The 16,708-nt window shown below is 42.9% G+C and overlaps 1 protein-coding gene across 7 annotated transcripts in view; it reads left to right on the forward strand.

Moving 5' to 3' along the window:
- Window positions 1-11,333, forward strand: part of SPEN (spen family transcriptional repressor) — a 125,873-nt gene extending 114,540 nt beyond the window's left edge. For all 7 annotated transcript variants that reach the window (XM_068107252.2, XM_068107254.2, XM_068107256.2 and 4 more), the window contains 5 exons: window positions 4,928-5,167; window positions 7,084-7,401; window positions 8,258-8,452; window positions 8,565-8,723; window positions 10,767-11,333. In XM_068107252.2, the coding sequence (XP_067963353.2) occupies window positions 4,928-5,167; window positions 7,084-7,401; window positions 8,258-8,452; window positions 8,565-8,723; window positions 10,767-10,895 (1,041 nt within the window). In that variant the 3' untranslated portion in view covers window positions 10,896-11,333. The remainder of the gene's footprint in view (window positions 1-4,927; window positions 5,168-7,083; window positions 7,402-8,257; window positions 8,453-8,564; window positions 8,724-10,766) is intronic.
- Window positions 11,334-16,708: the final 5,375 nt, after the last annotated feature.

The following is a 16,708-nucleotide window of genomic DNA, read 5'->3' on the forward strand; positions in this document are numbered from 1 at the left end:
ATGCCATCTATGTACGAGTATAAACTCTCCCAAAAGCATGACAGCACGTATGATGGCACGGCGATACCTATAAATCTGACAATTTTTTGGCTTTGTGAATAAGTGAGAAAGTTTACTTGTGTAAAACCAGAGAGGTCTCAAAAGAGAATTACCACCTTGATTGGCTCACAAAAAATAAATTTTGTTCAAATTTTTAACCTTATTCTTGGGAAAAATGCCAGGGGCATAGAAAAGGCCCCTTTATATATATCATGTGCCATGTGGAAAACTAGCTATAGAAGGGAAGGGACATTCCATAGCTTGTGGAAAATGCCAAACAATACAAAATAAGGGGCATTCAAAAAATCTCGTATGCATGCTGGACTACCCTTGTATTCTTAGGAGTAACCAAGTAATGCTCTAGAAAAGTTCATATAAAGGGGCGCCAATTTGATTCATACAACCTGCATGCAACCATACCTGGTGTTGGCTTAGTGGTTAGGGTGCCGGCTTGGGATCCTAGGATCCTGGGTTCGAATCCCGGTGGATCGCTGAATTAACACCAGGGGGCTGACTCAGCCTGTCATCCTTCCGAGGTTGGCAAATTGAGTACCAGCTTGCTGGGATGAATGATCCCGGTGTGCACCCCGATTTAGAATAGGTACACCGTATCCCTGCGCATCGTAAGAGGCGACTAAGTGTTGGCGTCAGGAAGGGCTTCCGGCCATAAAAACATTGCCTCAAACAGGGAACCATGATTGTCATGGGGCCCGCAAGGCTAATCCCCACTCTAGCGGGGAAAATGGCCTTAAAACTTCATTTCATTCATTCATTCATTCATTCAACCTGTATGAAAAAGTAAATGTATTTTATCTGCCAGATGTAGGGCGCCCCTTTATATGACCTTTTCTAGAGCATTACCTGATTCCTCCTAAGTACGCAAGGGTAGTACAGCATGCACACAGGCTTTTTTTGAATGTCCCTTCTTTTCTATACTTTGCCTCATGGCACATACCCTTATATCCTTATATACTAGCCACAAAAAGAAACTGTGCATTGTTAAAACTCTGTCTGAATTGGAAAATATAACAACAATGTAACATTTCCATGTAAACTTTAATAGGTGGATTATGAGACCATAACAAGACGGTAGAACTGCATTTGTAATGTCCATCACAATGACATAACGAGTCCAAGCTCGGAGCAGGGGTCAAGCGACAGTGACACGAAGTCAATAACGGGTATGCCCACCATGAGCATCGATAACGCAGATCGACCTGGAATGGTCTGGGCAGTGGTCACTGCAGTCTGGAACCTGTTGTGGAGATGAGTCACCCGTATCCATCTGTCCTGTCTTGGCGTCGTCACACGTGGACGTCCTGAATGTAGGCCATCGGCAACATCATTAGTGTTCTGGTAACATCTCACCAATGCAGAAATGGTGTTTCGGTGACGATGGAAATGCACAGCCACTTGACGGTGAGACATTCCCCCACGGATCATCCCAATAGTCTCATGACGCTGTGCAGTTGTGAGCCGTGGCACGACGTGCGTTTTATTAGCCACTTAATTTTTTGAACGATTGAAAATCCAACGATTAACCTGACCAAAGTTAAAGCAGTTTGTGACATTCATGTGCTCTATGCAGTTTCTCACGATGCACATGCAAAAACTGTTGCACGTGCCCATACCGAAACCATTGACGTCACGAAACATGGCGGTGTGCATACCTGTTGAATTCACTTCACTAATTGCCGTGTTTAAATCTGTATTTGTATACACAGGTGTTTCTAATATATAATTTCATTTTTTGTGTGCACAGTTTCTTTTTGTGGCTAGTATATAAAGAGGCCTTTTCTATGCCCCTGGAATTTTACCCAAGAATATCCCTTCTTTTCTATAGTTTGGCATTTTCCACAAGCTTTGGAATATCCCTTCTTTTCTATAGTTTGGCATTTTCCACATGCTATGGAATGTCCCTTCTTTTCTATAGTTTGGCATTTTCCACAAGCTATGGAATGTCCCTTCTTTTATATAGATTGCCACATGGCCACATACCATATAAAGGGGCCTTTTCTATGCCCCTGGCATTTATCTCAAGAATGTTCTTCATTTTCTATGGCCACTTATAGTGAAAGTGACAATCACAACGACAGATGAAAAAATACATACAGTCATCACATACAGGAGACATCACAAAAACATCTCCCGATGTCCCTGCTCTCAAATGTTGTGTTTGTGTGCTTCCTCCCCTTCTCTCCCCATCTTGTCGACCGCTCCCCTTTTTATATACTTTGTTTGCTTGTTTGTTTGATTTGTTTGTTTGATAAATGTTAGCTCTTTCACGAGGCTCGACTCTGTATACAAAAAAACAAACAAAAAAAAGGTCGCGTGAAAAAGTAAGTACACCCCATGGAAAGGTTTGACTTTTTCAACATATTTCAACATACAGCTATTTGATCTTCATTTCAACAATATTGATAGATAAAGGTGATGTAATATAACAAATATCATGAAACATTTACATTTTGTAGTCCATTGTATAATTTAAATAAACATAAATACAAATTTCGCATGTGGAAATAGTAAGTACACCCCTACATTTATCACTACTTCAAATACCTAAAATTAGAATCAGTTGCACCAGCTCAGGTGCAAATGATAAGAACATCGTTAGAGAGGATCTTGGAGGAACCTGTCTTATTTAAACCTCAGACATTTAGTTTGGTTTGCTCTTTGTTGTTGAAGTGTGCGGCGTCACCATGCCTAGATCAAAAGAGCTCTCTGAGGCCTTCAGAAAGAAGGTTATAGATGCCTACGAGTCTGGGAAGGGATTTAAAAAGATCTCCAAACAATTTGAAATCAATCATTCGACTGTCCGGAAGATCATCTACAAGTGGCGAAGATTCCAAACAACTGCCAACTTGTTCAGGCCAGGCCTCCCCAGCAAGTTCAGCCCGAGAACAGACCGCAAGATGCTGAAAGAAGTCTCTAAGAACCCCAGAATGTCATCACGGGACCTACAGGTAGCTCTTGCCACTGTTGATGTCAAAGTGCACGAGTCTACCATTAGAAAGCGGCTGCACAAATTTGATCTACATGGGAGGTGTGCCAAGAGGAAACCTTTGCTGTCCAGAAAGAACATCAGGGCAAGAATAAATTTTGCCAATGAACACCTAGCCAAAGACCAGCACTTCTGGAACAATGTGCTCTGGACAGATGAGTCAAAGGTAGAGCTATTTGGCCACAGTACCAGAAGACATGTTTGGCGAAAACCAAAGACAGCATTTGACCACAAGAACCTGATACCAACTGTAAAGCATGGTGGTGGAAATATTATGGTTTGGGGCAGCTTTGCTGCATCAGGGCCTGGGCAGCTCACCATCATAGAATCCACTGTGAATTCTTCATTGTACCAGAGGGTGCTTGAGGATAATGTGAGGCCATCTGTCGGAAAGTTGGAGCTCAACCGAAGGTGGGCCTTGCAACATGACAATGATCCTAAACATACCAGTAAATCCACCAAGGAATGGCTGAAAAGAAAGAAATGGAGGGTTCTGTAATGGCCAAGTCAAAGCCTGGATCTAAATCCCATCAAGATGTTGTGGGGGGATTTGAAACGAGCTGTGCATGCAAGAAACCCCTCAAACATCGCACAGCTGAAAGAATTCTGCATGGAGGAGTGGGCAAAAATTTCTCCCAGTCGATGTCAGAGACTGGTAGACAGTTATAAGAAACGCCTACTTGAGGTTGTTTCTGCCAAAGGGGGCAATACCACCTATGAGAGCCAAGGGTGTACTTACTTTTTCCACATGCAAAATTTGCACTTATGTTTATTTAAATTATACAATTGACTACAAAATGTAAATGTTGCATGATATTTGTTATATTACATCACCTTTATCTTTCAGTATTGTTGAAATGAAGATCAAATAGCTGTATGTTGAAATATGTTGAAAAAGTCAAAACCTTACACGGGGTGTACTTACTTTTTTACGTGACTGTACATCAATTAAATTACACTAATTAAAACCCAACCTATTTCCCGCGGTCTGTATGGGGGTTCTGCCCGATACTGTAAACCATCTCTCCCATTGCTCGTCATGAAATACGGTATCAATCCAATCCTGGACAAAGAAAACATTCCGTATTGATTACTACCGGAGTCGAAATTTTTCTATGTCCAACTTTTTGGGGTTCACCCCTATGAGCCAAGCAAAAACTATGGCACTTAGGTGGACTTTGTTTTGAAAGCCATTTATAAGACGTATTGGCCGATGTATATTCCAAGTTTCAGCTAATTTCAATGTATAGCCTTTGAGATATGAGCGCCAACACATTTCGGACAGACAGACGGACGGACACAAATGTGATTTTGAGGGTTTTCTAAATGTAACTCAAGAATTCATAAATAGACGTTGCTGAAATTTGGAACATATTACTTCAACGTACAAAGCATTTACTTCTGAAATTTGCAGCTGATTTCGTCCAGTAGAAGCTGAGAAACGTATTTTCAGTCCCCATGTTAAAGCTGCAAACAGAGAAACGATCCCATATATATATATAAAGGGAGGGGCGCTTTGCGCTTCCTTTGATTACGGCTTTATTCTCCACCATTGCTTTGGCAGAGGAATACAAATGTTGGTGGATTCCCAAATGGACATTTTCTAGCTCTTCAGCAATACAGAACTTTCGAAATTTGCATCGAACTTTCAGGTTGGTCAGGCATTTGGATCACGAGTGAAGTAAACAAATAAGAAAAAATCCGTCCAGCTCTTTTTGTTGCGAGATGAACTTGTTGCATTTGGCTTGGTTGAACTTGTCACCATCATTTTGGTTCAACGATAGCAAAATATTTATTTGCGAAGGGGCAGCAGAGTGAGATATGACACCACAGAGCGTCAGGCGTTTTGACACACTCGTCTTGTCTGCCGTCTCGTTTCCCAAGGCCGAAGCGGAGCAGGCTACATACATCAAATCCCCCCATGATGCGCGTGGTGCCATGGAGGGCTGTGGCCCTTCTCATTTTGCCAGCGTCCTAGCGGGAGGTGGCGCGGAAGTGTCGACTCCCGGCCGTTCATTCTTGGCCGCTTCTCAAATGGACCACCACATTATCCATGGACGTTTGGATCCTCCTGCTGCTGCCTCTCGTTCAGAAATGGCTACAGCGGTCCGCTCGCAATCCAAGGTGGGTTTGTGTGACGGCAAGACAATACTCAAATGAATACGGCACGACGAGCACTTGATCAACTTTGTTGTGTTGTCAAATATCTTCCATCAAATTTAAGCCACAGCCATAAGCCATCACCACTAAAATTATTAGCATGAGCCAAACCTGTAGTTGGTGTGCTCGATACAGATCTCTCACAGCTTTTTCTTCAACATTATATAGTTATATCTCTTACACCCCATCCCTCTTTCCTCTGCCCACCTCCATTTTACTTCTTCAACACTATAGAATTCAGCAGCTCAAGTTGTGTTTATACTCACTTACGTGTGTTTAAGTTATCATGGTATCTTTCAGAAAGTCTTCCCTTAGTACATGAATTCTTGGGCCAATCTTTTGCCCAATCTCTGAAAGTATCTACCCTTTCCTAATCTGATCACCTCTTTCTGCTATCTACTTTAATCCCAGGCTTAGTGTCATATGCTTATTGTCATGGGGCCTGCGAGGCCATCTAACCCCCGCTCTAGCAGGGAAAATGGCCTTAAAATGCCTGTTGTTGTTTAGTGTCATATGTCAACTTTATTAGTTCATCATTGTCTTATAATGTAACTCGTTGATTTCAACTTCATCGTAACGCGTTCATTTCAACTTCATCGTAACTCGTTCATTTCAACTTTATCGTAACTCGTTCATTTCAATTTAATCGACAAGTTGGATGAGACAGGAAAATCCTCATGCTTAGATCACCCCGAGTCTTAAACAGTGAACGGCAGCTATTGGAAAATAAATATTACTGTAGTAAATTCAGGAAAATCAAACCACAGACTATCCAGGAAGTGCCTCCTCCTTATATTTAAATTGTACATGTGTATTGCTTTAACGTACCTGTGAAACAAGTTTACTATCGTGCAATCAAAAATCGACGAAGAAACATAGAATCCGAAGGTGGCAGACAGGAAACGGACAATGCCGTTGGTCAACATCAAAGGGCTGCTTGTTCTGTAAATACACCTCAAAGTGATGATCAAAAACAAGTCAAGCAATGAAGCAACAAGAGAGTCAGCTTTGACATCGGAGGTAGCTACACCTGGGAGGAAAACCAGAGTCTAGTGGCGTGTGACCCGGCCGGGAGCAGGCAGTCGAATTGAAACAGCCAAGGTAGCTACACCTGGGAGGAAAACCAGAGTCCAGTGGCATGTGACCCGGCGGGAACAGGCATTCGAATTCTGAATGGTGGAAACAGCAAAGGTAGCTACACCTGGGAGGAAAACCAGAGTCTAGTGGCGTGTGACCCGGCGGGGAGCAGGCAGTCGAATTCTGAGTGGTGGAAACAGCAAAGGTCGCAACAGTTCTCAGGGATCAGAAGAAAAAAGAAGAACCACCTTTAGAGGCCATGTTTCCCCGCAGAGCGGGGGTTGACCTTTTTTTCGGGCACCGTGGTCCCCTTTTTGAAGCAATGTTTTATGGCCGGATGCCCTTCCTTCTGCCAACCCTGCTAGTCGCCTCTTGCGACACACAGAGAATTACCAGTGAACTGGTACTCAACAGTACCAACAGGTCTCAGGGATCAGAAGAAAAGAAACCACAGGTTGTTGATCAATTTGGTTTAGAAGGTCATCCTTTGGAAAAGGGGAAAGAGTTGCAAGAAAATGATGATTTATCCTTGTCAGATATCAGATGTCAGGATAAGAAACAATGTGACGAGATCACTCTGACATTGAGGTCAGTTCCCTAAACATTTTAATCTGTTCAAACGGTCCTCGCTTGTCACCTTCTTCCTTTGCTTTCTTGCTTCTGATTGTGACCAATATTCATGTCATTGACCCACGCTACTCTTGGGCACCGTGTGGACTCCGCTGTTTGTGCGGAACGTGTTAAAAAAATATTTGCTCTAACCTGTCGTTATCTTTACGCGTCATTTATTTGTTTGCCCACAGATGGATTTGCACCTGTCGGCAGCGCTACCGGCACAACTGCAGCGCAGCCATTCGGACGCGTTACATGGCTATCAGGTCAGCACCGGATACCTTCAAACCAAGGTCGGGGTACCGACCATACCCGGGTTATCGAGTTCGTCTTGCCCGTCGGTGGCCTACCTGCAACAGACCGGTCGTGGTTTTGAGGCCCAGCAATCTCCCCCTCCGGTAGTCTATCTACAACCCCCTGGCTGTATCTCTGAGACCCAACGTTTGTCTCCTCCGGAAGTGTCCTCTGCCGCCCCTGTGCCAAGGCCCGTGGACCAGCCTTTGCTAAGGGTAAGTGCCGTGTTTACCCGACAAATGGACCGTCTTGGTTGGTCTATTAATGCATTGTCGTACGAATATTGCTGATATCGTGTTTTATTTTTACTTTCAACGACTGGTCTGGCACTGTAAGTCCTGTACCTTAGTGTAGAACACAGACCTTCGAACTAGTCTTCCCTGCAACATGTCCATGGTTCATTCTGTGCACCGGGTGTCGGCCTACATCTCACTGCTTTAGCTGGTATTTCATCATTCCAAATTAATGAATTCTTTTTCTGTTCTCTAAATAACCGAAGGATGCAAGAAAAGCACAATTTGACAACAAACGATGATTACTGATCAGGTACTTTTATGTGGATGCTTTTTAAGTCGTCTGTATTTTGGTCACCACGACTTTCTTCTCGTCTGAAATGGAAAGTCCTATAAACTACCGTGGTGACACCCAATCAGGCCTTCATTCACACCAGACCCCTGTATTTTTCTAGCGATCTGAGTAAATCCCAGTGGGCTGAGAATCGAGATTTATCCTTTTTGAGAGATTTATTATGCTCCTCCTGCCTCTCCTCGCCACCCCTCCCCCTCCCTTTTCCTCTCTTTCCCTCTTTCCGTCCCCCTCCCTCTCTCTCTTCTCCCTCCCTCTCTCTCTTCTCCCTCCTTGTGTTCCTTCTCCTTCCTCCCTTTCCCTCTTTCCATACCCCTCGCTCTCTCTCTTCTCCCTCCTTGTGTTCCTTCTCCTTCCTCCCTCCTTCTTCCTCCCCCTCTCTCTTCTCCCCCCACTTCCTTAGCTATTAAGTTACTCTCTACCACAACTACTTTCACTTAGCTATTAAGCATTTACTAATTAGTGTGTGTGTGTGTGCGCGTGCAGCGCTACCCCACGGTATGGCAGGGTTTGCTCGTTTTAAAGAACGATGCCGCGTTGGTTCAGTTCCAGTTTGTAGGAGGAAACAACGTGCTGGCACATCGCTCGCTGCCATCACAGGACAGCGGGCCTTCCCTGCGCATCGCCCAGCGCATGCGCCTCGAAGCTTCTCAGCTTGAAAGCGTCACCAAGAAGATGATGGTACGGCTGGGAGCTGGGATGAAGTGCGGGTGGGGAAGGGTATGAAGGGGGTTAACAGAAGTCTTGCAAAATGCGGCATGAAGCCAAGCACCGTAAACCGTTTGTGTGCCAGGCGGAGAATGAATACTGCCTGCTACTCGCACTGCCGTGCGGGCGAGACAAGAAAGACTTGGTCAATCAGACGGAAGCTCTTCGCACGGGCTTCATCAGCTACCTGCAGCAAAAACAAGCTGCTGGTATTATTAACGTACCTGGGCCTGGCACCAACCAGGTGAATAGCACAAAAGTCCACTTTCAAAATGTCTCCTCGTATTCTTTGCCTTTTGTCTGCTCAGAGTACATTTTATCACTTCAATCCATCATGTTTATACCGTGTACCCTGCCGCAGCCCTCTCCCTTCCACAGATCTCCCGATGTCCCTGTTCTCTACCTCTTGTCTCCCTCTCCCTTTATTATGTGTTCTATGTGTTAGCTCTTATACGAGCCTCGACTTAGTGTAGGAAAAAAAAAAAGTGAATGCTAAATGACCGCCATTTGAACAAATGTATTTCTGATGTTTTCTTTATTTTTAAAATTGTGATAATAGGCTCATGGAGGTACTTGTACATGCATCACGTGTAGTTGAAGACATTAGGGGACAACAGCATACATTTACATGCATATCAGACACCGGTATACATTCGACAAGTTAATGCAGAATATGGCATTTGAACGTGCGATTCTAGCATCCTGAACCATGTGATCAAATGTAAATGTTAACCAGGTCAACCATGACTATTTATTAATTTAAGATTAATATTTCTTTTTTATTAATATAATTAATATCAATATGATTAATATAATATTAATATAAAAATATATATTTCTTTTTTATAGCTCTTCTGGCTAAAGAGTCACATAGGCTCTGTCTATTAGGCATTCGCTTGGTAAGGCTACAGCCAGCTCCCTACCTCCCAGTAGGATTGTACAACAGCCAATACTGAGCTGTTTAATTTAACTTAAACAGGTTAAAGAAAGGAAGAGTTTAATTCTCAAGTTTATAGACCAGTCCACTCATGAGAGCGAACATCTATGGACGGACACCGAGTTTCAGGCTTGTTGGCCCTCGTCAGCGTGGAGCAGGAGCTCCTCCCCAGAGTGAAATGGTCAAAACACTCCGGAGATGTAGCGGGCTGTAGCTTTAGATGTAGCAGGCTCTAATGTTTAGCTAGAAGTATTTTTATGCCTCCACTGACGAAGTCGCCGGAGGCATTGTATTTTCAGGTTGTCCGTCCGACCGTCTGTCCGTGATAGGTTTTCGTTGCCGTGATAACTTGAGAACGGCTGAAGATATCTTAGTCAAACTTGGTGCATGTATGTATAATGATGTAAAGATTAACTGATTCGATTTTGGGGTCCCGAGAGTCAAAGGTCAGAGGTCATGCCAGGTAAAATGTGATAAATTGAGAACAGCTGAATGGATTTAAATCAAATTTGGTACAAATATTATAATGATGTAATAATGTGGGCGGAGTCATATCGGTCGACATCGTGACGTCGAAGAGTCGTTCTCGTTTCCCATCGTTTCACTGATGGATTTAATCAAGAGACAGTATGTTGTACTTCAGAAACATTCTGCTCTATGTACTCTATCATTTGCCCAAGGTCATCTTCCATCTGCTTGGAAATCATCTCACACCATCTTCATAAACCATCTTTGCTGCTTATATATGGCGTGAGGAAAACTCACTTCCACTTTGCTCCGAAGCTCCGTGTTGAATGCTTTGGTTTAAACCTCCACTTAAAATGAGTGAAATGAAACATTTTGAAAATTTTGAATTATTCTCACTCAGATTTCAACATCACCGGAACGCATATTGCTAAGTTGTTCAAACTTTATTTAAGATCATGATTTGTAATACCGGATACCACCGGGTGGCGCTATGCGACACACATTTTAATAGAAATGGGGACTTCCCCCCACCCTGAACCCCATCCCCAGATATGCTACCCAGACAGAAAGCATACTTGGGGTATATTTGGTTACCATGAAAAATTTAGTTGGATTTGTTTCAGTTGTTTTTTTTTTTGTTTTTTTTTGAGGTACGTTATATACATGTAAACAAATAAACAATCCCCTTTTACAGTATATATTCAAGTTGAAGCCCTAAGGTGTTTTTTAACATCTCATTCACTTTCTCCACATTTTTACATCTCTCTCCAATGCACTTGCTCTTTTTCCTGCCATTTCTTTACGCCACGCCATGTGTTGAGACACGAGACTCGTTAGACTTTAACATGGCCCGTTCTCGCCTTCCCTGCCCTACCTGTCCAGGCGGCGTACGTACTGCAGATCTTCCCACCATGTGGGTTTTCTGAGCATCATTTGTCCAGCCTCGCTCCAGACCTCCTGGCCAGCGTCGCCAGCATCGCCCACTTGATGATAGTCATCGCATCCGTATGACCATCCTCTTTTCATCTCGGTCCCGTTCCACTGTGCTTGCCATTTTGTCCTCATCGCTTGAACTTATTTCACTTTTTACTTCTCGTCACCATTTTCCTTCCTCTCGCTCCTGAGCCTTCATTGCCGGGCCTCCCGGATGGTTCGTGAGACCATGACGATGGTTATTGTTTGTAAAGTTGATTTTATTTTTTACACCAAGCCAGCAATGCCTCGTGGAATGTGCATTTTCTCTCATTGTACAGAGCACTCACATTGCCGTGTAATATTGTGCCCGGTTGTAAATATCGCTGTGGGTATACATACTTGTTTTTACGTCTCGTCGAGTGAATGCGTGCGCTTCGTTTTTTTATACGCACACTGGTATGTATAATTGTGCTCGAGTTCACAAAACATTGTACATTTCCTGTGTTTTACAATAAAATTGTGAATGCAAACGGATTTGTGCTCATTTTTGTTTTTCTGTGAGTTGTTATTGAACCGGACATGGTTTCTAAAGTAAAATGGCATCCATCTTTTTAGATATCTCCACATTTCATTCCCTCTGGTGCTCTCCATTGCTCTAACCTTCTGAACGAGAAATACAAGCTCGTTTGTGTGGATTCGAACCCTTGTCCACGGAGATGTGTGGGATAGAATTCCACGCGCTTTCATTTGGCCATGTTGGTGTGGGTTGAAGCAGCAAGCACACTTTAGCGGGTGTGCCGGAAGCTTTGATTTCTGTTGTAATTTGTCTTTGTCCAAAATGCGAAACCCTTTTCACTTTTACATGAAAACGCTGGAGGAGTCACCATCAGCATCTTTAAATAATTCCGAATAGTCTCAGGGAGTAGCACAAGTCAGAGGGCATGCGGACCTTCCTGTACAGCACAACTCAAAAGGGTGATTTACTACATGCAAAAAGGAAGGCAGAATAAACTACAGAGCTCATAGAACACATTACCCCATGCAGTGTTGAAGTAAATACTTCAATTTGAATAAAATAATGATTTTTTTTTAAATTCCGAAATGTTAGCGCTATTTAAGCAGTCTTATACACCACCCTATTTACATGTCCAAGTACTGCTAAACTGGAGGTTATGGGAAGCGATAAGAAGGTGACCTGTGTCCTGTGTTCTACAGTGTTAAAGTGTACAATTCAATTTAAATAAAATAAGGATTGTAAACGTCGTTCTAACATATGCGTTGGTCTACGTTAATGTGGCTTTATGTTATTAGTCCCCTACCGGTGTACACCGGAGGGGACTATAGGTTTGCACGCCGTCCCTCCGTCAGTCTGTCAGTCCGTCAGTCCATCACGCAAAGAACAGTTTTCCGGACTTTTTTTTCTAAACTCTTAATGCTAATGATTTCAAACTTGGCACATGGTTTCCTCATGATAAGTTACAGATCAAGTTCGAACTTCACGACGTTTCGATCATTTTTGACAAAGTTATGGCACTTTGAACTTTGGTAATTTTGATAATTCTGATGATCCTTAACTCAGTGCCATTTTAATTTTTAATTTCCTTTAAAAACCAATTTCTCTGCAATAGTTGGACCGATTGAGATCAAATTTTCACCGTAGGAGGGACTCGGTCTGTAGAATATTTTAATGGTAATTATGACGTCACAGGTCACGTGGTTCGGCCGCCATATTGTTTTTCGTGAAAACACGAAAACCCCTTTTTCTCTGCAACGGCTGAAAAGATCGAGGCCAAACTTTGCAGGCAGAATTGCATTCCCATGACAAACAAAAAAGTCAGCGAGCATGACGTCATGCATCACAGGGTTTCAGAGTTATGACGTTTTTAAGCCTGAACCTTTAAAACCGAGCTCCTCCCTCATTTTTGATCCAATCGAGGGGAAACTTCACAAATCTGTTCAGCATATCAGTCTACTAAAATGTCATTTTGGAATTTGCGATAGGGCATGTGGTTTGGCAGATATCGTTAATTAAACGACAATTTTTTTTTTTTTAAATGGATATCTCTTGAATCGCCAGTACCTCAGACCGTGAGTTGGTAATAATTTATATAATTCACACAGTGCAATACGTGCAGGCCGCTGCACGGAGCGACCTTGCGGGCTTATCTACGAGGCGAGGCGTGACACACGTGTCTCAGCATACCTCAGATCAAGTTTGAAAACCAGCATCAACCGTGCATAAATTTGCATATTCGATCATTTTTGACAAAGTTATGGCACTTTGTTTATTCTAGAGTTCTCCTCAAGCCGCAACGCGTGCCCTCGGCCTCGTCTCGCGAACGTCAAAAGCGCGACACCGCGCTCTTTCAGGAGGGGCGGAGCCAAGCCGAGCAACGTATATATATATATATATACACATCGATCATTGATCTTGAAAAACAACGTATTTTCTCGTGCTTCTGCTGACCTGTCTGCGAGGTGAAAAAATCGAAGTCCCGAGTGCGAATCACAGGTGAGCCCGTCCTGAGGTCATTAGTGATTGGGAACGATTCAGAACCTGTCTGTAAATAACCCTTGGTAATTTCCCCAACAGTTTTCCGGACTATAATTTGGAGTGCGGTAAGTCAAAGCTGTTAATATTCCTTGTGCACAATATGCTGTAATCGTGGACTGTTCTTTAAAATGCTTTCCTAGAACAAGCATCAAGTCAAAAACGTTTTCACTGAATTTTGTTTCCATTGACACAATTCTTCATATCAGGCAAGAATACATTGAATTCACATCGTTTACCAATAAATCAACAATACATCTAGGGAGGTTGGAGTGTCACTTTACCATATGCTTCTGTGCGTATAATCTGCGTGAATACTTCTTTAAATATGTATCTGATACTCTGCCCTCTTAGCAGTATACACAGTACGCGTCAGAAGTAACCTAGCTTCCACGGTCTGCGGATAACCTGGTCAGGATAACCCGATCAGGATAACCCGGTCTCACATCATCCGCGCCCACATTCAACCGTGCATAAATTTGCATATTTAATGAAGTTCGTCTGTCACACTTTGGTTTCGTGCGATAACTCCACCAAACATTGGCTGATTTCAACAAAATTTTGTACACACATGTCTCAGCATAACTCAGATCAAGTTTGAAAACCAGCATCAACCGTGCATAAATTTGCATATTCGATCATTTTTGACAAAGTTATGGTACTTTGAACTTTGGTAGGGGACATGTATTGCAGCGCAATACTCAGAATGCTTGTTACTTGCCGGAAAAGATTCCGGCAAGTATGTTGATCTGTTCGTTTGTTACTTGCCGGAAAAAGTTTCCGGCAAGTATGTTGATCTGTTCGTTTGTTACTTGCCGGAAATTTTTTTCTGGCAAGTATGTTGATCTGTTCGTTTGTCTGTTTGTCTGTCTGTCTGTCTGTCTGTCTGTTTGTCTGTCTGTTTGCAGCACTGCGTCTACACCGTTGCACGTAGAATCGCCAAACTTTGCACACTTATTGGTCTTGCCCTGGAATAGACTGTGCCAAATTGATGACGTCATCGGTTACGTGGTTCGGCCGCCATCTTGGAAAAACCGAAAAACTTTGCACCTCTATATCTCTGAAAGTACTGAACAGAAAAAATTGAGACATGGCTCATTGTAAAGAACTCTCCATGGGGAATAAAATATGTTAATGATGACGTCATATGTCACGTGGTCGGCCGCCATCTTGGAAAAACCGAAAAACTTAGCACCTCCATATCTCCGAAAGTGCTGAATAGAAAAAATTGAGACACGGCTCATTGTAAAGAACTCTCCATGGGGAATAAAATATGTTAATGATGACGTCATATGTCACGTGGTCGGCCGCCATCTTGGAAAAACGGCAAAACTTTGCACCACTATATCTCCAAAAGTGCTGAACAGAAAAAATTGAGACATGGCTCATTGTAAAGAACTCTCCATGGGGAATAAAATATGTTAATGATGATGTCATCGGTCACGTGATTCGGCCGCCATCTTGGAAAATCCGAAAAACTTTGCACCTCCATATCTCCGAAAGTGCTGAACAGGAAAAAATCAGACATGGCTCATTGTAAAGAACTCCATGGGGAATAAAATATGTTAATGATGACGTCATATGTCACGTGGTTCGGCCGCCATCTTGGAAAAACCGAAAAATTTTGCACCTCCATATCTCTGAAAGTGCTGAATAGAAAAAATTGAGACATGGCTCGTTGTAAAGAACTCTCCATGGCGAATAAAATATGTTAATGATGACATCATAGGTCACGTGGTTCGGCCGCCATCTTGGAAAAACCGAAAAACGTAGCACCCCCATATCTCCAAAAGTGCTGAATAGAAAAAGTTGAGACATGGCTCTTTGTAAAGAAATCTCCATGGGGAATAATATATGTTAATGATGATGTCATCTATCACGTGGTTCGGCCGCCATATTTGTCCTAAATGGCCGATAAAAAAGTACATTCCGGCAAGTCCTCGGTCTCTGACCGATTTTTCATTTGTTACTTGCCGGAAAAAATTTTCCGGCAAGTATGTTGATCTGTTCGTTTGTCTGTCTGTCTGTCTGTCTGTTTGTCTGTTTGTCTGTTTGCAGCACTGCGTCTACACCGTTGCACGTAGAATCGCCAAACGTTGCACACATATGGGTCTTGCCCTGGAATAGACTGTGCCCAATTGATGACGTCATCGGTGACGTGGTTCGGCCGCCATCTTGGAAAAACCGAAAAACTTTGCACCTCTATATCTCCGAAAGTACTGAACAGAAAAAATTGAGACATGGCTCATTGTAAAGAACTCTCCATGGGGAATAAAATATGTAAATGATGATGTCATCAGTCACGTGGTTCGGTCGCCATCTTGGAAAAACGGCAAAACGTTGCGCCACTATATCTCCAAAAGTGCTGAACAGAAAAAATTGAGACATGGCTCATTGTAAAGAACTCTCCATGGGGAATAAAATATGTTAATGATGACGTCATATGTCACGTGGTCGGCCGCCATCTTGGAAAAACCGAAAAATTTAGCACCTCCATATCCCCGAAAGTGCTGAATAGAAAAAATTGAGACATGGCTCATTGTAAAGAACTCTCCATGGGGAATAAAATATGTTAATGATGATGTCATTGGTCACGTGGATCGGCCGCCATCTTGGAAAAACCGAAAACCTCTGCACCTCCACATCTCCAAAAGTGCTGAATAGAAAAAATTGAGACATGGCTCATTGTAAAGAACTCTCCATGGGGAATAAAATATGTTAATGATGACGTCATCGGTCACGTGGTTCGGCCGCCATATTTGTCCTAAATGGCCGATAAAAAAGTACATTCCGGCAAGTCCTCGGTCTCTGACCGATTTTTCATCTGTTTGTCTGTTTGTCTGTCTGTCTGTCTGTTTGCAGCACTGCGTCTACACCGTTGCACGTAGAATCGCCAAACTTTGCACACATATTGCTCTTGCCCTGGAATAGACTGTGCCCAATTGATGACGTCATCGGTGACGTGGTTCGGCCGCCATCTTGGAAAAACCGAAAAACGTTGCACCTCTATATCTCCGAAAGTACTGAACAGAAAAAATTGAGACATGGCTCATTGTAAAGAACTCTCCATGTGGAATAAAATTTGTTAATGATGAGGTCATATGTCACGTGGTTCGGCCGCCATCTTGGAAAAACCGAAATATTTTGCACCTCCATATCTCTGAATGTGCTGAATAGAAAAAATTGAGACATGGCTCATTGTAAAGAACTCTCCATGGGGAATAAAATATGTTAATGATGATGCCATCGGTCACGTGGTTCGGCCGCCATCTTGGAAAAACGGCAAAAACTTTGCACCACTATATCTCCAAAAGTGCAGAATGGAAAAAATTGAGACATGGCTCATTGTAAAGAACTC

The sequence above is a fragment of the Myxine glutinosa genome, chromosome 2 (assembly GCF_964187855.1).
Source record: "Myxine glutinosa chromosome 2, kmMyxGlut1.1, whole genome shotgun sequence".
In the NCBI taxonomy this organism is placed as follows: Eukaryota; Metazoa; Chordata; class Myxini; order Myxiniformes; family Myxinidae; genus Myxine; species Myxine glutinosa.